This window comes from Sycon ciliatum, chromosome 2 (assembly GCF_964019385.1).
Source record: "Sycon ciliatum chromosome 2, ocSycCili1.1, whole genome shotgun sequence".
NCBI classification, from domain to species: domain Eukaryota; kingdom Metazoa; phylum Porifera; class Calcarea; order Leucosolenida; family Sycettidae; genus Sycon; species Sycon ciliatum.
This window is the reverse complement of record NC_088644.1, coordinates 25,636,480-25,661,479: the sequence shown is the minus strand read 5'-3', so window position 1 is coordinate 25,661,479 and position 25,000 is coordinate 25,636,480. Positions and strand designations below refer to the sequence as shown.

Genomic DNA, 25,000 nt, shown 5'->3' with positions numbered 1-25,000 from the left:
TGAAGATGACGAGATGACTAGGCCGCACGAGACGATACACTTCTCGCACCAGAGTGATACCAAGCCCTGTGGCACACAGAACACCGTCCATAGGCAACACAGTAAGACAGCGTAATTGCATTGAATCCACAAAAGGATTTTGCTCCAAATCTAGTGGAACCCATATTTTTTTCCCTGCCAGACAACCCTGTTGGTGTTGCCACTATCCTAGGGCAGTATAAGGATGTCATATCCCACTGCCATTCGAGGAGAAACAATGTATTGGCGTGCCGGGAACTGGGTTCTTTCACCTTCCTTGTTCATAGGTACTACAATGTACACAATAACCTGGGTATACAGAATAGACACTGCCCTAGTGACGTCATCAAAAGAGCAGCCTAGCCAAGAAACACATCCCAAAATGCAGGTTCTACTCGGGACGGAGAGCAAAATCCTTTTTTTGGATTTGCTCAGGTTGGTGTTGGCCATTAGGCCCTGTTCAAATACATTGTCTCTTTTAAGCACTGCACATCCACAGACTAGGAACATGCAGCAGCAGACCATACAATCAACACTGACAACGCAGCTCAGCATCTTCCGCTATTCATTTATATACAAAACACAGGCGATTGCAGTATTGCACACAGTGCCACTACATCCAGGCATACATACCTCTGACCCAACCGTGCGTGTTGACCACCAGTGGGACACCCAGACAGAAGTACTTCTCCAGATAGCGGTCAACAAGACGACACACACAGCGCACATAGAAATCAGGCTGATTGGCTGGCGAAACATCTCCAAAGAATATGCTCCTGCAGCAACAGCAGATGAGAAGATGTCTTGACCAAGACATACAGTGATACTAGCAGGAAATAACTAGGCTCTTCTCCACAACTCAAACACGATGCAAGCTAGTATAGCATTGAAGTTGTTGTTTCGTGCCACAGGCAAGGTACTATGGTTTACATGGCACACATGCAGTCACGGGTTTCAATGGCCAATAGCGAGAATACATACCCCCCCTCCCCAAGCGTGTGTAACTCTCACATACAATGCTGCCTCTACAGGATTTCAAGTGGACATCCTTTTCTTCATGCAATGAATGCTCCCTGCAGGCACGATTCCTGACCTTGGTATAATACCAAGGTGTCAGCCCGCCGTGCGTGTTAACTGGTACACGTTTGTACAAAACGAAATGGCAATTTGTCCACCACCGGTCTAGGATAGGTTTGAAATGCATGAAAAAAAATGATGCCACCCTTGAAATACTGCACAGCACTGATAGTAGAGTTGCACATTCGGGGGGCATGTACTACTGCCAATAGACATCTATTTTGCTGAAGACTACAAAACTGTGCACATGCACTTATCTACAGTAGTACGTCTTCTTTGGTACGTCCAGTCTTACATTTCTGCCGGAACTTGATGGCAAAAGGGTGGTCCTGGAGCAACACAATGTGACAAGAAAAATGCAGAATTACCATCAATTTCCAATTCCGCAAGCAACGACGCCACATTGTGATAGCAGTGAGAAAGCGAGTAAATTCTAAATTCTAAAAAAAGTCCTGTCAGAACTCGTAAGTCTGGACTAAAATAGGCAAAATGCATGCACAAGTACGCAGCAGATTGCGTGTGATAGATGAGAGTTGTGTGGAAGACAAAGTGAGCTACTTCAAAGCGAGACCTTACCTATTAATGGTCGTGTAAGACAATGGAGGGACAACATTGCCGGTGGACTGAGCTCAGTTTGACCCACGTCTGTTTCGATGAACACAACGCGTTCGTGACTACAAGACATTGGGCACACAGATGTGTCCACGTCAGCACGAAGAAAGACGACAACAGAATACAAAGCTGGAATTACTACTCCACTAGTCTGTATGTTGTTACCTGCAAGCTTGCCAGGATTGCATTGCCAAAAACATGATACTTCGAAGTAGTAGCGCAAGTAGCACATGGAACGTGCTGAAGATGCAGCAGGGCCAGCCGAGTGCAGATACTTCTTTTGGAAGTAGAAGGAAACCATCAACAAGCAAATGCTCCTTAGCACTACAACAGGCAAGTGTAGGTGCACTCACTGCACTGCACACACACACAATGGCTACACCAAGATTTGGAGGCACTGCATTACTCCCATTAGCCTGTGGGATTTCCTGGCATGCTAGCCAATACTGTCACAGGGATTTCCTGAAATGCTAGCAGCTAAGCCAACACAACAAGATACACACAAGTCCAGCAAATACTAGTGCTTACCTATTCAATAAGGAATTGACAAGCAGGCGACCAAATGACGATTTTCCAACGTTCGTACCGCCACAGACCATTGCTGATGTTGGGCCTAAGGGAAAAGGTGGGCGAATGAAAAGATAGCAAAAGTAGACAGCACTTGAGTGAATATTACACTCATCACTAAGAAGCACAGCAAATTGAAGAAAGCATGCCAGCAGCCACAAATCTAAATCACTCTTTCTACTACAAGTAGCTGATTCCAGTCAGGAATGAGCTCGTAGTAGTGCAGCATACATCCTGTTGGAAACCATGGCAAGATCGATCCAACAACTGCACTCACCCGAATGGGAAGTGATGGACTTGATTGTTTGCTTCCACGGAGTATGGAAGGTGAACCGACTGCAAGATGCCCGACTACACTGTGTGTAGAGCAAATATATATAGCATAGCAAAAAGGCAGACTAGTTACATGCATCATAAGATTCATAACTACAGTAGGCCTACTTATAATAAAGACAACAAAGATCTCTGGTTTTTAGCCAGATGGGCTTATTAGAAAAGGAAGGAACACAGACACAGACACATTCACACACATGCGCATGTACACACACACACACACACACACACACACACACACACACACACACACACACACACACACACACACACACACCATTGGACCATTGGACGCCCATCGCCTCCGGCGATGATAGCGATGCTACAGCAGAAGCCATAGCAGCTTGTGCCGGGATTGCACCATTCAAAAGCTTGCAAGGCTGAAGAATTGACCGCCACTATTCAGCCTGGTCTACACCACACAGCTATGAAGTGGCTTTTTCTGGCCAGTGAATCCCTACTTTTTGGTCTTTTTCATATTTTTTTCCACACACACATCACACCACATACTCCGGCATGCACTGGCTGCTGGTAACCACCCAGGAGAATGAAAGAAAAGTCAGGAGGAGTCTGAGAAAGAGAAGAAAGACGTGTGTGACCATAATCGTCGGGAGTCGAACCCGCAGCCTCTCGATTGGAAATCGCTGCACATACCACTGCACCATATGGGACACACACACACACGTAAACACAAACTCACCAGGGCAAAACCCGGCCACAGGCGGCGGCTCGAAAGCGGCGCGGCTGCTTCCTCATCGTCTTCGCCGTCGTGACCGGCACGGGAATCAGCAGTTGCAGATGAACTGGCACTTCTAACAGCACCATCCACCTGGTCACTGCCAGTACCGTCTGCATCTGACCCGGGTGCAGACTGTCCTCCCCTGCTGTCCCGCTGGGAAAGGGGAACAAGGACAAAGGAAGAGAAGGCCATTGCCTCATTAGCACTACTGATTGATAGCATTGCCCTTACTGTGCTCCGAGCTGCATGTGCCCACCAACAGTGGATGTCTCTGTAGGAGAGCGGCTTGAGATATCCTTGACTCCATAGGATTTGTCTTCTGCTCACAACTCTGCTGATGTACTTTGTATTCGCTGGAAGCAAAGTCTACATTTCAGGCAAGTTTCCGGATACTGAAAGATTTTGGCGGCGTTAATTAACGCTGTGCCTTGTTTTTTTTCAGGCAGTTTGTACATTCGAGCACAAATATGTCAATGAATAGCATCATACCACCTCTACGTGACACCGATGACGAGAGAAGTAATGAAGTGTATGCCTAGCTGCCAAATCATGCAAAGAAAGCACAGCGTCCAGAGAAGGCCATTGCCTCCTTGACAAGCAGAAGCACCTTCTGAATACCTCATCTTGCCACTGGTTTCTGCGGACTCGGCTGGTCTTGCCGAGTGCTGAGTATTGCCTATCAAATCATGCCAAATTGACAATAATTATAGTGTATTTACGAAGCATAGGTTTACAAGCCTGCGGAGAACTAACACATCACATCCCTTACAGAAAAGAAGTTTCCTAGACCACATGTTCCTGAGAGCAGACGATTCACATCATCGCAATGCTCTTCAAGTTGCAGCACCGACACGATTGATTCCTCCGCCTTGGTCAGCCTGCGCAGGAACTGTATCAGCGTCCGGCGATCTTCCAGCTGCAGAGCCGAGCGCTTGGCGATGTCTTTCGCCTCCTTCTGTCCCTGGCTTACGAGTGGCGGCTTGACTTCGGTAAAAAGGAGCGGCTTCTTTGCTGCATGCACTGCATGGCAGGGGAAGCCCGATGGACTTTTCAGGACGCACGAGGTTTTCTGCTCGCATGAAAGCTGGTAGCCATTGACTTTGACGCAGCCAGCGAGTACTGTCAGCTTAGCGTAGCCCTCATAGCAAATAACCTGCAGAAAGAAATACAGGCATGAGCAACTGCAGTTAGATTTTGGGACGCACTGCACCCAAAGCTGCTGTGGCATAGCTCTTTACAGTCTGCCTGCTGAAGACCGTAAATGCATTTTTCAGCGCGAGCTTTCACTACAGTGGCGGCAAATGAAAGCCGACCTTACGAATACAACAGCCCCGGGACAGTGTGACTCTAGCACTACAAACGTGCCACGCAGGAACATGGTTCTGCTATATTCATGTCAAACTTCACTTGCCATTGCCATGTGAGAAGTAAGTACATTGTAGGCCCAAGAAGAGGAGCATAGCGCCTTCTCTCTCTCTCTCTCTCACTCTCGCTGCCCTGTATGTTCAGTGGTGTGAAGAGGGTAATGACATCGCCACGTGCTGTACCCTCGCTGACACGTACCATGAATACCACACAATCATGCTGGTAACGTGGTATGGACTTGCTGCTGCCAGTTCGGTTTGGCGTTTTAGTGTGGGCCACCACTAGTTATTGTGCCCAGCTGTTGCTCGCGCTAGGTGATAATGATCATTGCAGTGCTGATTGTTGTCAAGGCTAGGATTCAGTATCTGTGTGTATGTGTGTGTGTGTGTGTGTGTGTGCGTGTGTGTGTGTGTGTGTGCGTGTATGTGTGTGTGCGTGTGCGCGTGTGTGTGATGCTTATTAATAATCTTCATTCGCTTTTGATGGAAATTTTCATTTGGTACATTGGAATTCTGGGGAGGGGGCTAATTCCAGCGTTCCAACATCGTGGCGAAATACATAATCAAGCTTTTAATTTCACTCACTGGTATAATAGTAGGCGTAATAATAATAATAATTGCTACTTGTACACTACAGATCACATCAGCAGACAAAATGAACTAAATTATAAGCACGTACCTGATCGGGCTCAAGAGCCAGATACTCTTTTCCATTTATTTCTATCGAATGAGTATCCAGCAAGTACACCATGGCAAAAATCAGGCTACTTCGTAGATATCACAGGTCGAAGCAGGAAAATGCCAGGAGTTATTTGATTCTGTTACTTTTTCGGATCCAGTTACTGTTTTCTAAAAATATCATGTCACACGACTTTTTCCATAATTTATGCATGCAATGCACGCGTGATAAAATAATCCGCTAGGCGCTAGCTAGAGCCATGTATACAGTCATGTAGTGGGCGTGACGCGCTAGGTCTACACCGGCATGCCGGCACCAGCAGGTGTTGTTCTGGCCTTGTCGGCGCTATGCGCTATATACGCTAGCGAACGATTTTGAGTGAGAAAACGAGCACACACGAGCACTGATATGATGTCAGTGACGTGGTTCACCGGTAGATTCTACGCGGTGCACCGTCCGTTCAGGTCAGTGTTACATGTTGCAGCTAGCCAGGGAGTAGTACAATACCGTACTACATGTACTCCCTAGCTAGCTGCAACACTGCCAACAGGCCACAGCGTACATGCACAGCTAGCCGGGTCAGCAGATCAGATCCATTTTTACAGAAACACCACGGCTTTTTTGTCATGAAAGTCGTGCATTTACATTTCCACAAGCAGATATCTGTGAAGTTGTTATTGAAGGAGGTCAAAGAAAGGTGTGTGGGCACATTATCCGCAAGGTGGTGAGTCTGACACCTGGCCCAACTTTGGGTACTGCACTAGTTGCCTTTTGCCGAGTAGTGCGGATAGTCCTTGCTTCATCAGCTGTCCGGACAAGGAAGAAATCTGCCGGAGACGGGAGGGCAGGCACCATGGTACGTTCCCCTGTGGTGGATACAGTTTCAAATTTGTCAGTTTGTTGAACTCTATTATTTGCCAAATTAAATACTTGGCTGAGATGATGTTGAAGCTGTTTTTACAGTACAATTGAGTGAGTGTGTGTGCAATCATGAAAACAAATGCCGCGATGCACGGCCGGCAATCTTTCCTAACCTGAGGGGGGCCATTCGTCGCATGGGGAGGTGTATGTAGGCTTGCCCACTAGAAGTTTCATTTAGATATGTTTTTTGTTGTTATAATTTCAAGAGTCTTTGAATTAATGCCAATAGATGATATGCCAAATAACGTGCAACTAGACTTGAGGGCATCGCACACAAGTTGCATACACATTATACTACAATGTGTACACAATAGACCCTGGCCTGAGCTCTGCAGGAATACAAGTCACAGGTAACCGTACAACTTTGAACTTTGTATGTAACTACTCTGCAATGCCCTCTCAAGTCTAGTTGCACGTTATTTGGCATATCATCTATACACCAAGTACACATTGATGAAGTGTGTACTGAGAGCGTACAGACTGGTAGAACGATTTGGGTTTGAACTGTTTTAGATTTGCAAAGGTACAAGTCTCGCGAAAGCACCCATTTCGTCCCGAAAATATGTACGGGTGATATCACAATGACATTGGGCACGCGATTTATTATATCGAGAAATGATCATGTGGATGTCAGCATTGTGAAACTATGACTGTATGATAAATTCAATTTTTAGCGAATCTATCCACACTTTTGTAGTGTCGAATGGGACGTATGCATCCATTTCCCTTCGTTAGGTTTTGCGGGGCAAGTCCATTACAACCGTACACGCTGTGATACCAGCTCTGCATAAAAGGTCATGAACTTTATGAGGTCATACTCATAAATGTACTATAACAAGTTATACCTGCCAAGTATGGGGTAACTTGCCCCGCAAAAAGGTGACGGCCATCTTAGATGCATACCTCCCATTGCAGGAGGTCTCAAGTAGACTGTATTCATGAGGCATTACTGCCTATTACTGGCTGTTTTTGGTTTAGTTGATAGGATGGCTGCACCTGCCAGAGGAACATATGGTTTCACCTGTGTTTTTCCACAACAGGCAAGTATTTCCGGTAATTTAGGTCACGTGCAAGATGTTCAGTTGATTGAAGGCTATATCCCACTCGAGACAGAAGAAAAGTCAGATGCAACATGGGATCCGGTGAGCAAAAAGACTGCCGTTTTTCTCTTTGTCTGTCCATGTGTGTGTGTGTGTGTGTGTGTGTGTGTTTGTGTGTGTGTGTGTGTGTGTGTGTGTGTGTGTGTGTGTGTGTGTGTGTGTGTGTGTGTGTGTGTGTGTGTGTGTGTGTGTGTGTGTGTGTGTGTGTGTGTGTGTGTGTGTGTGTGTGTGTGTGTGTGTGTGTGACACATAAGCATGCCTTTGTGCATGTGTTACATATAGAGGTTATGCGAGTTCATCATCTTTTGAAATGCCTTGTGTGGCATCACAAGCTTTGGTTTGCCTGTAGTGCACTCCATACAAGGCATGTGCATGTACAGTGATGTCCTTTGCCAAACCTCTATACGAATGCCTCAGTAAAAACACGATCTGCGCATCAGCTTGTATGGTCCCCTGTACTGCTGCTACTTGCACATGCATTCACAACTTTGTATGTGGTTTACCAACGTGGCTATGGTCAATCGCAGTACATTGGCAGCCCTGCCATGATCCATGCAGTGCAGCTTTAGAGACAGCAATCATTTCTTTGTGTTGTCTCAAGGTACATGTACAGAGCTGTGCTTTTGTGTATAATTGTCCAAGCTGCCATACTTCGAAGGAGTCAAGCAGATTCACAGGCTAACCCACTTCTGGGGCAACATAAAGTAGGATTCACTATATCACTTTCTATGGTTCGACACAGAGATACCTATCGGGTGCTTACGCATGCTGTCGCAAGGCCTCTGCCATAGAAGTTGACCAAAGTTCAACTTTTGGGACATCCAACACATGACGTACATCAATGGAGTACAGTTTTCTACGCTGGGTGGACAAGCAGTACATGTGCTATACACTGTGTTTAGACGTCCCAGTAACCGTCACGATTGTGAATTTTGGGTCACGACCGCCGCTTGTTGCATTTCTCTCTCTCTCTCTCTCTCTCTCTCTCTCTCTCTCTCCCTCTCCCTCTCCCTCTCCCTCTCCCTCTGATGTGTAGATTAGTAGATAGCTTATAACAGTTATAGTCAGTGGGTGTGCAGGCATGTGTGTGCTATTATATGCGAGTGTGCTTCTTAATGTCAAACTCAATGTTCTTGTACTGCCGGTGTTTGTATACAGACTATGCTTATCAACGAGATATTTTCCGACATCCGGCCATGCCCGGACTATGCGAAACGGGTTAGTGCCTTAAATTCTACACTATGTACCCCACTTTCTATTATGCACCAGTGGAGTTGTTTGGTAGTGCAGTGCATTGGAGTTGTGCTATGGATATACAGTTTGGACAGCCCAATGTAGACAATGTGTTTGCTGCAGGGCTTTTTTTATGTACACAGCAAGACAAACAACGCATCCAATGCGTGTTTGCGTTGACATTTTCACACTCCTACAGACAGCACAGGTGGTGGTGTTTTTGTTCCGCACTGTACTGCAGTAGCCCTTCTCTCTCTCTTTCTCTCTCTCTCTCACTCACTCTCTCTTTCTCTCTCTCTCACTCGCTCACTCACTCATCTCTCTCACACATCATTGTGCTTTTGCAGAGTCTTGGCCAAGTTGCGACGGCTTCCCAGTCAGTTCCCATGTCTGGCCTCATCGATAAACTGCCATCCGGCGTGGAGAAGCCCAGCTTGCTCAAGGGTTGGAAGAGGAGATTTGCTCGATGCCAGAACTGCAACCTGTTTTATTACGAGGTCAGACAGACAGGTTGTATTTGCTTCAATATTATTAGGTCACATCTATGGCTTGTCGATGGGTTTTGTATCTGGTTCAAATTCCTTGTTTTCTCTATACCACCTCCAAGGCACGAGGCATGTTTCTAAACTGTTGCCATGGATGACAGATAGTTATATGATTGAATCGTCCTATTGATCAGAACGTTGATAGCTTTGCTTATTTGTACTGACAAAGCTGGAAACTTTTTGCACTTACTTAGGTGACAGCCTTTGATTGTGATATCTTTCTGATGTTTTTTTGGACAGGATAATCGAGCAACTAGACCACTCGGCATCATCAAACTCGCCGGTGCCAAGGTACTTAACAGTAATTTAAAGTTCGTCTACTAGTACTTCTCTGCATGTAGATAATTCCTGACTTCTCAAACTCGAAAACCTGTGTCTTCACTGTGAATAACGCCATATTCCACTAAAGATTTGGGCCTGGCCCACCATCGGGGTGAAAATAAGGACCTTTTTGGAGTTGGAGAAGTTAAGAGTTATACATCTGTAAATGGCTGCGTTGGAGTTTCGAACAATTAGATAAGTTTATCTACATGCCTATTAAATTCTCTCTCTCTCTCTCTCTCTCTCTCTCTCTCTCTTTCTTCCCATGGCACTGCATGTTACTTCTTGTGTCATTAGAGAGGTTCCGGAGTACGATTTTTCGTGCCAAAATCCGTAGAGGCTAGCGCCTCTACGGATTTTTATACGTCGATTTCGAGCAGTGAAATGTTCCGGAGTACGGAACGTATGTGTTTGCCGTCATTGCCTAGGTTACGATTGCAGACACGTCACATTCCCGCGTTATGCCTTTTTATTTTGAAAAATTGTACCGAAATCAAAACTTCCCGTGGAAAATTGATGTTTCTCGTACCAAATTTGTACGCGAAAAATCTTTCTGCACCCGATGACGCAAAATCTCCATACGAAACATGGTTCGTATGAAAGCCAGTCCACACGGATTCTCCGTGCCGAAAAATCGTATGGAGCACGCCTGGAAAAAATCCGTAGCGCCCATACGGATTTTGGCACGGAAAATCGTACCCCGGAACCTCTCTATTGTGTAGTCTATTCCTTCATTCAATGACTAAGGAAACCTCGGATAGGCGAAGGTGGCCCTAGTCCATTCTGACGGGGGCGTGGAGCTTCACAACATCGATGCATGAATTGCAATGCTCCGAGTCAACCAATAATTATTTTGTATATGTGGTGCGGGTATCGGTGTGTGTGTCCAGGTGACATTAGCAGCAGACCACACGTTCAGGATCGTAGAAAAGGCAAGTTGTGAATACAACCTCAGCTGTGCTCCCGTCTTGAAATTCCACCCTTCACTCTCATACATCATGCTTGCTGGAATGAACATGTTCTCTCTTTGTTTGATTGCAATATGCCTTCTATTCTTTTGCATGCGCGCACACACAAACATACAGACACACACACACACACACACACACACACACACACACACACACACACACACACACACACACACACACACACACACACACACATGCGCACATTTAATTTTGCTTCTTTTTCCATCTCTTTTCTCTAGGAGAGTGGTACTCTGTTCACGTTCCGTTGTACCACGCAAGCTTTCGCCGAAGACTGGGTAGCTTCCATTAAAGAAGAGATGGGCAAGGCCGATGCTGTAAAGACCAATACGCCAGAGAATAGTGTAAGTCCTAAATGTTTCTCTCCGTGTTGTAAACAAGATCCTACTCACATGGCCTATGTATGCTTCCATTCGGGTCTCTCTGTCGTGGGATGTAAATGATATCACAGTGACGAGTGAGAGGTACTCACTCCTACCTAACGGTGAGGATGTGTTTCAGAGCCTTTAAAAAATAAATCATCAGTTTGACGGAGTGAAAGCCTTTTTAACAATTTTTCTGTGTGTGTGTTTGTTTGTACGTGTGTTCATGAATTTCTGTACTGTAGGTTTCCACAATTATTGTCGACATTGGCAGTTCTGCATGCAGGGCTGGATTTGTTTACGAAGGTGGTAAGTGTTATGTCCCTGCTTTGTTGATCCGTACTATTATGATCATATCAATGGTCATTCCTTTGTTGTGTTTTTATGTGACATTTTTTGTATGTTCTTTATCATGATCATGACTTGATCCAAGAGGTTGGTGGCGGGTGGTGGCGTTCCTGCGGATGCGGAAAACTGGGCCTTTGGCCGAGTCTCACGCGAACCGTGAATTTTTTATTTTTTATTTTTTATCATGACTACCAGTATCTCTTCTTTCATTTGTTTGAGGGAGTTGAAACGGGAAAAGTCTGAGAAAAATTGACTGCCACCACCAGGACTCGAACCGGGGACCCTCGCATATGGTCAGCAATGCTCTACCACTAAGCTATGATGTAGTCGGCAGCCCTCACTGTTCCCACACACTTCACGTACAAACTCGCACACAGGGAGTTCCAATACATCAATATTCCTAAGCCTGAAATGTCCCTGGTTCGTCAAGTCCTGGTGGTGACCGCCAATTTTTTCTCAGGTGTTTCCCTTTTCAACACCCTCAATTCATGAATATTCTTTCTTTGTTTGTTTTTCTTCTTTTCAGCCTATCCGTCTGTTTGCTTCCCAACTGTAATGGCATACGATAGAGTAACGAAAAACAAGTAAGTGCCGCCGAGAGTACGTAAAACAGAATGTATACCTGAGGTAGTGTTAATGTTAGTGTAGTTCGTCGTTGACACTGTAAAACTGATATCACAGATCACATTGATGCAATGCAGCAGTACAAGCATGGATTTGGGCTTCCATGACATCATAAATGACATTAACGATAAATTCCACTGTCCAGAACCCACATTCAGAGTTGCACACTCTGGTTTATATGTCGTAATTGTCTACCATGTACTGCTGGTGCTAAACAGTGGCCCGTTTCTTGTATTATCCGCAGTTCTTGTATTATCCGCGTGCCCTTTATAATAGTTCCTCCCGTGCCCTTTATAATAGGGGAAGATGGAAGGAAACTATTGACTAGGAGATTATCGTCACTGCTTTGGTTATCACTGTTTGGTTTGCTGGTTATGCTTGTCAGGGATGATGCCATTTATGGCAAGGATGCGCTTCTCCCGAGCGTCCGTGAAAAATCTGTTCTCCGGTATCCTCTTCGAACATCGCTTCACGTGAAAAAGGTAATACATACACTGTACTGCCAGGCACGTTGTCACTGTATTCCTGTGTTCCTGTGTCCATTAGAGCTATTCTCAACGCCAATGCACCCGGTTCTGACGTACATGTACAGCTGGGGACAAAGAAATCCGACCCCCACCGTCTATTTTGCCTGGGAATGTGCATGTGATCCTTTGAAGGGTGGTGTTGTTTCTACGGATGCGGAAAACTCGGCCTCTAGCCGAGTCTGACGCGAACCGTGAATTTGTTTTTTTTGGGGGGGGGGGGTGCATGCAGTGCAAGCTGTTGCTTCAGGTGGGTCTGGACGCGGCAGCACAGTTCAATACGGAGGGCGTCAGATTTCTTTTGCCCTAATCATGGTTACATTATGAACTTACTGCACTGCTGCACCCTGTGTGTATAATTGTATTGTGTTCTCTGCTCCTTGTGCGCTTTGCTTGCAGTTCGCCGTTGAAGTGAACGAAATCATGGGTTTGATCAAGCATGCGTATAGGTTGCTGGAAGCAAAGCCCACAGACTACAAGGTAAGCTAAGCTCTGAAAGTGTGTGGTGTATATCGGCTTGTGATCATGATAGATACAGCCAGCTCATGCTGCACTCGAATTTGAAGACAATAGTATGGTTGCCATCAGGCTATGCTAGGTCATTGTGCCCCGCTTGTTCTGTGCCATTTGAACACTTCTGTTATCTTAGAGCCATCCATGCCATGCATCCTTGTTGGCAAGTTTCAGGGGGTGCTTTCAATTACTGGAGTACACACAATTCCTGGCGGTGCATACATATGCATTTGCACAAATGCTATCGTCAGAATCCACGGAATCCGATGTCACCTGGCACTTCAGTGGTCTGACCTGTGTGTTGTGTCTTTGCTCTATTCTAATGTTATGTTCTTAGCTTCTACTGACACTTCCACAGTGTGTTCAGGTTTGTGACAAGGTGAGTTTTGTGCTATTTTTTCTTTTCTTTAGTTTGATCATGATGATGTACATGTGAAAGACCATTCTGGCGTGATGCTGCTGCACTTTGTTCCCTTACAGAAATTTTGCTTTTCACACTCTTTGTACTTCTTTGGATCAGATGGTGGACGGCCTACTTGAGTGTGCTTTGGAGTTGAGATGCGGCGCTCTTTTGTGTGTGTTGAAAGATATGATATGACTGCTCATTGCATTCTTGCACTGTAGTACAGTTGCTGCCAACCCTCACTGCATCACCCATCCTCTCTCGTGCGCACGTGTGTGTGTGTGTGTGTTTCTGCTTGTACTGTGTAGCTGGAGTTGCTGAGCGCCCTGTTTGAGGACTTCCACTGTCCGGCAGTGTACCTATCTGAGCAGGCCATCATGGCTCTGTACAGCTATCACTTGACCACCGGTGTGGTTGGTAAGTAGTTGTTCAGCTTCGCTTTGTTTCTTTTCAGCTGTAGGGAAGTAATTGTTGGTGCTCGCTGCTGAAAAGAGTCAGTCGGCCTGGACTCGGTGCTTTGTTGGTACAAGTTAGCTGTGTGTCCTGACAATGGGTCTGTGTTTTGATGACTTGAATGGTACGTTCATATCAATCTTCGTCTGACATACTCATACATCTGTCTGGATTCTTGGTGGCTGCTACATGTATTGGAATTGCTTCTTTCCTGTGTCTTGTTGCTGCACAGTTGATATTGGTGATCGTATGGATATTGTGCCCATCGTTGATGGTGAGTATTAGATGGCTGAAGAAGTTACATTCATCCTGAGTTTGAGGTCTTGTGTATTGTGGCATCTGCGTAATTGTTTGTTTTAGAGTCGATGAACAGACAGGCATATTTGCCTAATTACACGGTATCTTTGTGAAGTGCACCAGTACTTTGATGTTTGTGTTATTTCTTGTCAGATCATGTGCACGTATCATGATCAGCAATACTCGAAGTCCCTCACATGCAGTGATCACTCATGGTTGTAGTTCTATTGAATTTCTGTTGCTGGTAGGTGTGATTATTGAGAATGGAGTAACGCGTTATCCCTATGGTGGACGTGCAGTCAATGAGGCTATGACACGAAAACTGGCTGAAGAAGGATACAGGTTGGTCTGGCTAGGTCTCTGCATGTATTTTATTTTGCCTTCAGCTTTACCACCAGATCGCAAGGTTATGTCACTGCATTTGGTTTGCATTAACATGAGGTCTGCGCATCACCTCCATCAAGACAATGGCCAGTGGCACTATTCTAATGTTCTATCTTCTGGCCTGCTCTTGTCATGAGTAGCACCTGTGCAGATCATTTCGTGTCCAGTCACTTTTGTAGGAGACTAAGAACTCATCTTGATGCTATCTTTCTCGAGCTTGTTCTCCTCTTCTTCTCCTTATCCCACTGTGGACCCTGTAGTCATGTAGTGGCTGAATGTGTTTTGTGTGCCCTTCAGAATGTTCGCTGATGTACAGCAGTATGTCGTCAAGTACATCAAGGAGCGGGTGAGTTACACATGGTGATGATAATGTCTGTTCAGAGAGGAACGGCTAGGCCTGGTAGACAGATGCGTGATCCTCATTAGATTTTTCTATATGAGCTACATGCTAGCTGTACCTTTTATTCCTGAGCTTTGTCCAAGGCGTGTCAGGTCACATTTTGGCGTAGTACATGTACGTCTAGCTATGGTCCAATGTCCTTTTTGTGTGTGTGAAGGGGGGAGGGGGGGGGGGGGGGGGGTGTTCGCACATTTCACGTGAGCAGGTGATCGCGTGCAAACAGCTGTAGCTGTTGTAACACCTCCATTGCTTTCTGATGAACGATGCCTGGCTGTGGTATTGCATAATGTATGTTCCGTACCAGTGTACACATCCCGTAGAGATTCTCATGTACGCATGCACAGCCAGAAGAGCGAGTGCCCAGAGCACAAGTGGTCTTGTTTTTGTTTTTACTGTGTGTGGGATTTGGCTCTTCTAGCTGCAAGTGCTGTCAGTTCAAAGAATGTAAAGGACTGTGTGTGTGGGAGGGAGGGGCCTCTAGTAGCCCTGAAGCCTTCAAGGAGTTTTGTACTTTACTTACATCCTGTGTGGTGCTTTGGGGATGTGCTTGTGCTACCTCAGGCATCTTACGTCGCTGACAATGCCGATGATCAAGACTCCAGGTGTACCTCTAACCCAGCCGAATGGACGGAGACAGTGGACTGCCGACGCTTCCGCATGCCAAGTGGTATCCTGTAAGCTCAACTTTCCTGCAGTGTTGTTTGTCGCACTCGTCTGGGCAGTATTGTGGCATGCTGTACGCTGCTGCTGGCTAGTGATATTCTCCAGCATGAATAACTTAAAGCAATGTTGATAATGCTTGGGCTGTGCAGGGGAGGGGGGGAGCAGTACGCAGCTTGCGTGGCCTTTGTAATGTTTATGAGGCACAGAAAATCTCTGCCAGATTTCTCACTTTGTTGGTGCTGTTGCTGTTGTTTCAAATCTTTATTCTCACTATGGCCAATAAGAGATGTTGTTGTTTGAAAGGGGCTATGTTTTGAAACGAAGTACACTCTCATCGTTGTTGTTGTTGTTGTTGCTGTTGTTATTTGTTGTTGTTGTTGTTGTTGTTGTTGTTGTTGTTGTTGTTGTTGTTGTTTCAGTTCTGTCAAGGTCTTGCAGTCGCGCTACAGAGCCTGCGAGGGATTCTTCGACCCCAATGTCTTTGGTTACGACAACGTGGGCATTCATCGTCTTGTTGAGAAGGCCATAAAGGCCGCTGGTATTGACAACAGGCGCGACCTTTGCCGCAATATCCTGCTCTCAGGAGGTTCTACCCAAACTAAAGGTTTGTGCTGGGGTTTGCGATTGCATAATGTTCGTTTAATATGTTGATATAGCAATACCCCATACATCGTTGAGGTAGCTATGTACTTCAGAAGAGTGCTCTCTGTCTCTAGACAGAACAGACGCACATACAACATTTCATTGAAAACAACAGTTACCAAGAAATTTCTTACTGTAATCAACAAATTTTCGCCGGTGAAAAACTTTCGCCGATCTCCAAAAAACACTTTTCGCCGCCACTAAACTTTCGCCGTGCGCGTGCCAGAGTCCAAAAAAAGTGATCACAGGCTCCACTCCACAGACGGTAAGTGCGGTCGCAGTGCCCGTATCTGGGAAATTCTGTGCCAAATGTAGCATCATTCAGCACTGCAACACAAACAGCGTTCCAGGTTTGAATCATTTTGATGAGAAATGACCTGGCTAGAGACTGTACGACCAGCACATTTGCTGAAGCAAAGTACCAAACATCGCACGACGGCCAGGCGCGTACGCAGGGGGGTTTCCCGTTGCCCGGAAACCCCCCAAATGTTCCAAACGAGCAACGTTTTTGGGCATATTTTGGTAGGGCGCACGATCGATCTGGCAAGAATGCAAAACTTCAACAGATCGTAACTCAGTCAAATCTGGCTCAAATCCAACGATCCAAATATCCAGGTCAAATAGAAACCTCTCACCGTTCGGTTGAAACAATTTGCGACGCGCTGCGAGCAATGTCTCTTGAGATAGATCGTTCGTAAGTAACTTGAGCCGCGATCTCGCAATTTCAAAAGCGCGCAGTGCGACTCTAGTATCGAGAATTTGAGACTTTTGTCACGCTGATTTGTTCAAATTTGCAGGGGCTTCACTTGTGATATTTTCAAGAGTACACAGCAAACAAATCGAAACTCTGCGATCAAGAAAAACGAAATCGCTGGAGCAGGATGCGTTTGGGCCTTTGGCCCAGTTTGGGGCATTTTTTCGCACCGTCGCTGCACTCTACCGCTAAAGCATACTAGTATAGCGCTGGATATGTACATGGCTGTACTGTGTCCTGGCTATCATGGTCGACCTCATTCTCTCCCTGGTACCTTTCCACTTCCAGGAAGCCTAAGATAATGAAGATTGAGTGAGTAGAACTGAAGTTATGATCCAAAGAACACGAAAAAATGTATAATTTTGAAAATTTCCTAGGGCTCTTTAGAAAGGGTTTTAAAAACGAGTCATTGTTTGTGATTCGGTTGGAAGCCCCCCTAGAGGTGACCCTGCGTACGCGCCTGACGGCCCAAGGAAAAGGAAAACTGCTGGTGGTACTACTGCCGTACCGACAGCTGCTAGACCAAATGGAGCATCATTCAGCGCTTCGCCACAATCTGCACTTTTTGGTTCGAGACCATGATAAAAATGAAAGCAAGGATCAAAAGCGATCACTTCTAATTCTCTCTTGCAGCAGTACGAAGCGAATTGGTTTTTTCAGACCTTCACTGACCTAGTCCTGCGCAGAGATTTTTGTGTAAGCAGTACAGTAAACTAACGATGTCGCTGTTTTCCTGGCTAAAAAAATAAATACCCTATTTTGAAAAAGAGAGCAAAACATTTTTGGCAAAAGAGTGACCCAAACTGACATTATTTGGTTCTGGTGACGAATTTCGGCCGGCAGTATTGGCCAATTGGCATTGACCCGCGAAATCAGCGAAACTAAATCGCCAGCGAAAATTTGTTGATTTTTACAGTACTTGTAAAATGAAGTAATTTTTGCCGCATTTGTCCGAGTGGTCACCTAGACACGGTTCATTGTAGCTTGACTGTAGGTCTCTTCATGTTATCTGTGTGTCTGTTTGCTTGTCTCTGTACTTTCTAGGGCTACCTGCTCGACTCCAAGCTGAAGTGACCAACTTGATGCCTGCTGGCTCACAAGTTCAGGTGCACAGCAACGAGGAGCGGCACTATGCGGCCTTCAAAGGAGCTGCCGTGCTTGCATCCCTGCAGATGTTTGACACCTTGTGCATATGGAGCCAGGACTTCCTCTCCTGCGAGCCTGATGACAGAAAGGGTCTACTGTCGCGCTGGCAGTAGAGGTCGGTGTACTCACGATTCCATCGTCTGTCTCCCTTCTATTAGAAGATTATTTTTGCTAAGGATATTTGTCTGGTCTTGGACCGCTGAGTACCCGATGCGGAGCACTGATGGCTCAGCTCCCTGTTGCATACTGTGCGTGCAAGTCTACTTTAACTCGTGCCCTTGTATCGCCTGGATTTGTTTGCACGGTGATCCACTCTACCACCACCCGTGTTTGTCATTCCGCATAGACCAGGGCCTATGCGATTAGCGACCGCCACCTACCGCTACTGTTGTTGTCAACTTCCTCAACAGATCACACCATGCCATAGTATGCTTGCTACACATGTATGTTAGCAATATTTACGTCCTCCTTATGAACGAAAAAGTTCTTGTTTCCGCAGACATACGCCGTTTAATTTTATTCTATAAATAATTCCCTTGAATGCTGCTGACACCTGATTTCGTCTTACAAGTTACAACTGAGTATGCAATGGAGCTGAATCTCTTCTTGTCCATTTAGAATGCCCACCTACTTGTAGTCTGCAGGAGAACAAGCAAGGTATTGTAAGAAATGCTGCCCCGACCCAAGTCTGTACACATGTAGTAGTCAGCCACGTTCATCAAAGCAAGTGCCTTCACTTACTCTCAGATTTTATCTCAGTATTTGCAGGTCTGCTTCTCTGCTTGTACTTGTCTATCAATCCTGCCATGTGTATTGCCGCTCTTTCACTTATTCTTTTTCTCCATCATTGGCTGTTTACCCTGTTGCATTCAGCGCCAAGTTCCGAGTTCTTTTTCTCACCCGGTCTACAGCTCGCTGCTCTGCAGTCTGTAAAACAAAGAACACATCTTGTGGACCTTCTGTGCGGCCGGTATATTGCAACTGTCTTGCCACTTTCTTCATGTTCTGGGGTAAACCAGGGAGTCGTAAAATACCGTTATTAATTTTTACGACTCCCTGGGGGTAAACCTACTTTTTTTTGTTGTTGTAGGCTAAGGACGGTTAGCCACACTGGTGTAACGTTAGAACATGGTAGAAGCTGCCTGCTGCTGTTTTTGGAGGCTGTAAGGGGCTTCTTTCAAGCTCAGGCTCAAGCTGTACCAGTATAATTATGTATAGGATAGTGCACGGATCCGAGGAGAATATTTTTCATAATCCCCAAGGCGCGCAGCGCCGCGGGGATTATGAAAAATATTCTTCCGAGGACCAATCCGTGCACTATCTGTATATAGCTCGACTTGTCAGGGGTCTGCGCAGCCATCACGTGCACGGTACACAGTTGTTGGCTTTCACACTTTTTTCAGTTGTAAGCAGGGAGTACAGTACTCAGTAGTACTTTTTCAAGCTCAACAAAAAAAGGAAAGGCAAGCTTGCAAAGCAAGGAAACATGACACAGGAACAAAACACAAGTTGACAAATGAAAAAAACCTGATCTTTTTTTCTCTTTACATTGCCTCAGCCTGCTTTTATGGATTTCTTCTTGTTCTGGTGGGAGTTCAGGCCCCACATGTTGTGTACTCTTGTAAGTCCTGATCTGTGTGTTTTTCTCTTTGAATTTCTCAGCCAATTAATTTTTGAGGGGGAGGGAGGGAGGCCGAGGCCGCTCGAGGGTGATGCCTGATGCAGTGATGGATGGTATGACCAGTGTTCAGTTTCCATGGCAACATTGTTGTTGAGATCGAGATGCGTGCGTGTTGGATTTCTTGCGAATTCAAATACAAAGAACAACATTTCTCTTGTTTAGGTTCCATAGTAAACCTATTTACGATACAATACAGTGTAATTGCTTTCATTTGTTGTTCAGTTTCCATGGCAACGTTGTCGTTGACGTTGCAGACATACAGTCATGTACTTTGTTGCCAATTATTCATGAGCAGCTGTAATTGCACGTTCACATGTCACATCCATGTTCATCTAATACAAAAAAACATATTCACGGTGCTCATGTGAGAGTTTTGTAAATATGTCCACTTGTTCAATTACCTTCCTATAATAAAGTCATTTGATTGTGATTTCACACAGCAGCTTCCAGGCTGGCTCTTTGGGGTTTGTTTGGCTAGCTTGCTTTGGCCTACTCTCGCTAGGTATAGTGAGAGCAGTCCAAAGTCTTGGGCTCTTTCCCCTCACCTAGGGGATTATGAAGAATAATCCCCTGGGTCAGGGGATTATCAGCCCTAGAACCCCTGACAAGTCGAGCTATTATGATTGAGTGGTATGGACAAGTATCCATCGCCTTGATCCAGGAGCGAGGTGCTTATATTTTGCTATCTACATGTACACTGATAATACAGTGGAACCTGTCAAGGCGACCACTCGGATTATCCGATAAGGCGACCACCTGTCCTACAAGACCGCTGCAACCAGGACCAAGGGATGGTATTTCCAGTCAAACGACCCTGGATAAGGAGACCACCTGGTAACAGAGACCACATTTTGAAGGTCCATTGAGCGGTCGTCTTAGACATGTTTCACTGTACTAGTACTACGAGGTGATTCGTAATTTTTTAACATTGCGTCATTTCTTAACAAATCGGTAAAATATCTCATTGCCAGCGCCTGCAAAAAGTCACGTCAAATTTCTTTTTGCCATTGCCATTGTCAATGTTCTGTCAAGTTCGCCTCCAAAATTGAGACTGATATTCCTTCAGGAAGTGACATTGCAAGAGCTTTCAGTCTGCATGTGCGCGATGTTTACGGTAAAATAGAGTATAAGAGAGAGTCATAGCCGCTGGTTTCAACCTCCAGTGACAATATATTTAGCTGAAAAGGAAGCATAATGATAGCTACATACTGGAAACGACGCCTGGGAAGGAGGAATGGGGTGTGTTGGCCCTGGTAATGGCCAAACATAGGCAATTACTGAATTTGCTAACAGATGTTGATCACAATTGCCGCATGATATAAAATCAGGGTGATACCCCTACTGCTATGCAAGCTTGAATGGCTTGTATTTGGATCAACATGATCTAGATCCAGTCTTGCTGGACCATCCTGGATACGTAGGGTCTCTTTCATTGAAAACTGACTTGAAATTGTGCTGCTAAGGCCTATTTTACCATGAAATGTCCACAACAAATAATATGCGGAAAAATTGCCATTTTTCAACTGCCCCCTGCTTCCCAACACCAAAGATTATGTGCATGAACAACCCACCATTGCAATCTAAGGACATCAGTATTACATTTTTGGAGGAAGAACTGGAAAGATTCGCACCTCGAACCCTACGGAAGGCTTTTTTACTTTCGTGTTAAATAATGAGGAATCACCTCGTACATGTACCGTATTAAAATATCATAATTTTGCTGTCAAGATCAGGCGCAAGGCCGGACTGATCCCTTCACTTCTTCGATACTGACATGTCGGTACCAAATAATTTAACCGCGTGATCTACTAACAAGAGTAGATTATCAGTTTTCTACTCTACTCTTGCGCTTAATTGCTTGCCAAAAGTCTTGGTATCGCCTCAGCTCAGTCCTGGTCATTGCTTTCAACATGACTGACATCACAGATTGTGACGCCGTGAGCCTGTTGTCATGTGAATGTCCTGTCCAAAAGTGCGTCTTTTTCAAACTTTTTACTACAGAGTAGATCTACTAGCACTTTCCCTGCTTTTGCCTATGCAGCGCCTAGGCTAGCCTATCTTCCAAAAGTTCCATGTATTTAAAAATGCACACAATTATTATTATTATGATCATGAAAGCACGACTCCGGGCTACAACTACAAGCTCAGTAGCGGCTACTTAGCTACTACATTATACCAGTTATACTACTACCTGGTACTGCACTGGTAGTACTAGTAGTAGTACATGTAATGGTTTGTGAGTTTATACTCAGAAATGGCTGAATCTGATGTACAACCCGGTGATGTGTCTTCCAAGGAGGATGAGGAGCGATTCATAGACGCTGTCGTGGAACGCTTACGCCACGATGCTGCAGCTGCTAAGGCTGTTAGCGTGTCGAATGTCTTTGGAGCGGAGAGGGATGCATTCGCTGGGATAACGAGTGATTCCCAAGGTACGTCACACTGTCAAAAGTACTGGGGATCTAAATCAAATCAATTCCAAAGAGAACGACCGACCTTTCTGTTGTTTTGGTTACTTTTTTTCTGTGCACCTTGGTATTTGCGGTGACCTAGCGAAGATTCACTAGCTGTGCACGTTCATGGGGGAAAAATAAAATTTCCAAAGCCAGATTTAAACCAGACCCGAACGTACTGTCGTGGACATGGAAATCCGGTCGCACGTCTAGCGGCCCCAGGGCGCTGGCGATGCAGCCGTGAGTACGAGCTCGTATGCATACACACATTCATTCATGCGCTGCAGCGCGCTGGTCGCATCGGATCAACATGTGCACTGCAGGCACCGTTCTGTACACACTGAGGGCGCCGGCCTGGGTCAATCAACTGGATTTCCATGTCCACGACAGTACCTTGCCAGAGTGCTCAAACTGACAAGTCAGTGAGCTCTGCGTAACGCAAACAGCAAAGGCACTACCCCACATGAGAGTGCTCAACTACTACAACAACTTATCTAATGTGTTGGATATTTTCGGATGCCGTTGTTGCCAGGATCGGCACAGTTCATCAGACTGCGTGTCCTGGGTGGCCGTGGATTTGCCAACGAGATATGCGAGGAGGAGCGCAGCTGCACGGCCGAGGAGAGGGCCCAGTTTGTCCTGCACTGCCAGTTTGCCAGCCAGAGGCTTACGGCACCGGCAGTACCATGCAGTGCTCAACCAGCGCTCAAGCATGACTATATTTTCACTTTGCCAGTGCCAGCAGGTCAGCATGCTGCAAGCCAACACTCCGCATCGACTAAGGCAATGCCTACAGCGGCTGTGAGGACTGGTGATGGCTCACGGTCAGCCGAGTCGCCACTCAAGGACAGGGTTTCATCTCGGCCAGTGCACAGCGCTGCAGATCTGCTGGAGAATCGGCAACTGCTTCATCTTGTGCTGGTGCGCACATCAAAACAGACCGATCCTGTGTTACAGTCATCTCATCATCTAGCTTGGAGAACGGTATGTGTAGTGACGGCTTCTTTATACTCGGTGTGCTCCACAAGAAACAAACTATCAAGTAGTGAAGCATGTTATCAATATTGCCAAGCACTTACAAGTTCCTTGCATGCTGTCACATGCCATATTCTTGGGGAAATTATAGCCATGCAAATTAATGCTGGCAGCCTCCGGTCCAGTTGCCGAAGCAAATTGCTGCAACTGAAATGCGTGTTTAAGTAAATTGACTCAAACTCCAACCAATTTATCTTTCAAATACTGTGCAGCCAAAGCACTACCTGTTGATAGCTGAAGCTCACTGACGGTGGGGCCCGGGCTGCACTGCGGCCTTTGTGTGTTTGTGTGACGCCTTTCAGGGTACTGGACACGTTTTGACCTTTGGTTTATCAATTTTTCTGCCACAGAATTGATCTAAGTTCTACAGGGATCTCATGTGAAATCCATACTGCATCCTATTGGCAGTTAGTCCTCTTGATGTTGGACTTGGAGCCAATATATCATCCTTCTAGAAGACATTATGAGGTCATGGGTACTCAGTGATATGCTGGGGACTATTCTGTATCTCTGTGCAGGTGTTGAGCAGCCCAGAAGGCTATAGTCACTGCTATGTTGAGCTGCACGGCGTGTACAGTGAGTCCAACCTGCCCATCGGTGTGCTAGAGGTGAGCAACCATATTCACTAGAGGAATCAAGATACACCGGGAAGCATACACTCCATTTAGATGTACTGCTGGGTATTGTTATGACATGGCTCTACCACGTCTACATGGCAATGTATGAACTTCTGGCGTTCTGCGCAGCTGGCATAGCGTCGGTTATGTATTGTAGGCCCTACCCCCCCCCCCCCCCCCCCTACCCCCAGTTGCTTTCAGAGAATGGGGCATGAAGCACACGGCTGGCATAAGGTGATCGATACTTCGAAAAGTATATGTCTGCCCGCCGTCAGCCTTTCCATGTGTTTAGTTCCGAAATACAGTGTATAGTGGTCAGCTGGAAGGATGCTGTTGAACACTGCAATACAGACTACCGGTATAATGGAAGGATGCTGTTGAACACTGCAATACAGACTACCGGTATAATGGAAGGATGCTGTTGAACACTGCAATACAGACTACCGGTATAATGGAAGGATGCTGTTGAACACTGCAATACAGACTACCGGTATAATGGAAGGATGCTGTTGAACACTGCAATACAGACTACCGGTATAATGGTTTCTATACCGTATCCTAAGAAAGCGGTGGACGTCACGCAACTGCATCATAAAGAAAAGGGGCTTTGTCAACTGACAACCGCTCTATTTAGTTGCTATTCACAATCGCCGCATGCGCTGGATGACAAATTAATTTTATTCGTTTTGCATATTGGCCCTTTATTGGGCTACGTGTCCTCACAGGTTGAGTTGCAGCTGATGCCACCACCGCGTGGTGAGGTGTCAGCGCAGGTGCTCTCTTCACAGCTGGAGTACGAGTATAGCTGCAAGGTGGAAGCGGACACGCTGCTCATGAATTATGTCAAGCAGTGGTGGAAGGACTACCTCGGAGTGCGCTCCTCTCATGGCTCGCGTCACGTCAAGCTCTTCGTGAAAGATGAGAACGGAGATAGCCACATGGTGAGTCTCTGAACTGCAGTATGATGATGTTTGTCCAAGAGCAGTGGATTTTTCCACTGAATGGTAAAGGCAATGCCCATGAGTCTTCGGATTGCTTAGGGTGCAGCTTTTTTTAATAATAATAATAATGCCATGACTGTTATTAAGTGATCTGATTTTCTCCATTGTGCTAATGCTGGCTGTCCATCTGCTATTGTTCAGGTGTGCAGCCTGCTGCGTCCTCTACGTGCCGGACGGGAGATCAGCTCGCCCCGTCAGGCTG

The 25,000-nt window shown here is 45.9% G+C and overlaps 3 protein-coding genes across 3 annotated transcripts in view; 2 read left to right on the top strand and 1 right to left on the bottom strand.

Annotated features, from left to right (window-relative positions):
• LOC135809365 (polynucleotide 5'-hydroxyl-kinase NOL9-like) overlaps positions 1-5,563 on the bottom strand; it is a 10,601-nt gene extending 5,038 nt beyond the window's left edge. Inside the window, exons 1-9 of the mRNA XM_065322705.1 lie at positions 5,390-5,563; positions 4,116-4,499; positions 3,308-3,499; positions 2,552-2,630; positions 2,236-2,320; positions 1,672-1,769; positions 1,391-1,424; positions 652-794; positions 1-66 (exon numbers count right to left, since the gene is read on the bottom strand). The exon at positions 1-66 is cut by the window's left edge and continues 358 nt beyond it. Coding sequence (XP_065178777.1) covers positions 1-66; positions 652-794; positions 1,391-1,424; positions 1,672-1,769; positions 2,236-2,320; positions 2,552-2,630; positions 3,308-3,499; positions 4,116-4,499; positions 5,390-5,461 — 1,153 coding nt within the window. The 5' untranslated portion in view covers positions 5,462-5,563. The remainder of the gene's footprint in view (positions 67-651; positions 795-1,390; positions 1,425-1,671; positions 1,770-2,235; positions 2,321-2,551; positions 2,631-3,307; positions 3,500-4,115; positions 4,500-5,389) is intronic.
• A 446-nt stretch (positions 5,564-6,009) lies between these two features.
• Positions 6,010-18,971, top strand: LOC135809359 (uncharacterized). The gene is made up of 19 exons (XM_065322694.1): positions 6,010-6,245; positions 7,351-7,452; positions 8,569-8,628; positions 8,991-9,140; positions 9,429-9,479; positions 10,400-10,441; positions 10,720-10,842; positions 11,106-11,169; positions 11,735-11,792; positions 12,218-12,314; positions 12,756-12,836; positions 13,207-13,248; positions 13,581-13,689; positions 13,958-13,999; positions 14,271-14,364; positions 14,704-14,752; positions 15,368-15,480; positions 15,889-16,073; positions 17,910-18,971. The coding sequence occupies exons 1-19, from the start codon at positions 6,243-6,245 to the stop codon at positions 18,122-18,124; spliced, it is 1,680 nt and encodes a 559-aa protein (XP_065178766.1). The 5' UTR covers positions 6,010-6,242; the 3' UTR covers positions 18,125-18,971.
• A 2,832-nt stretch (positions 18,972-21,803) lies between these two features.
• LOC135809357 (centrosomal protein of 76 kDa-like) overlaps positions 21,804-25,000 on the top strand; it is a 7,861-nt gene continuing 4,664 nt past the window's right edge. The window contains exons 1-5 of the mRNA XM_065322692.1: positions 21,804-22,124; positions 22,678-23,129; positions 23,699-23,788; positions 24,523-24,738; positions 24,940-25,000. The exon at positions 24,940-25,000 is cut by the window's right edge and continues 110 nt beyond it. Coding sequence (XP_065178764.1) covers positions 21,947-22,124; positions 22,678-23,129; positions 23,699-23,788; positions 24,523-24,738; positions 24,940-25,000 — 997 coding nt within the window. The 5' untranslated portion in view covers positions 21,804-21,946. The remainder of the gene's footprint in view (positions 22,125-22,677; positions 23,130-23,698; positions 23,789-24,522; positions 24,739-24,939) is intronic.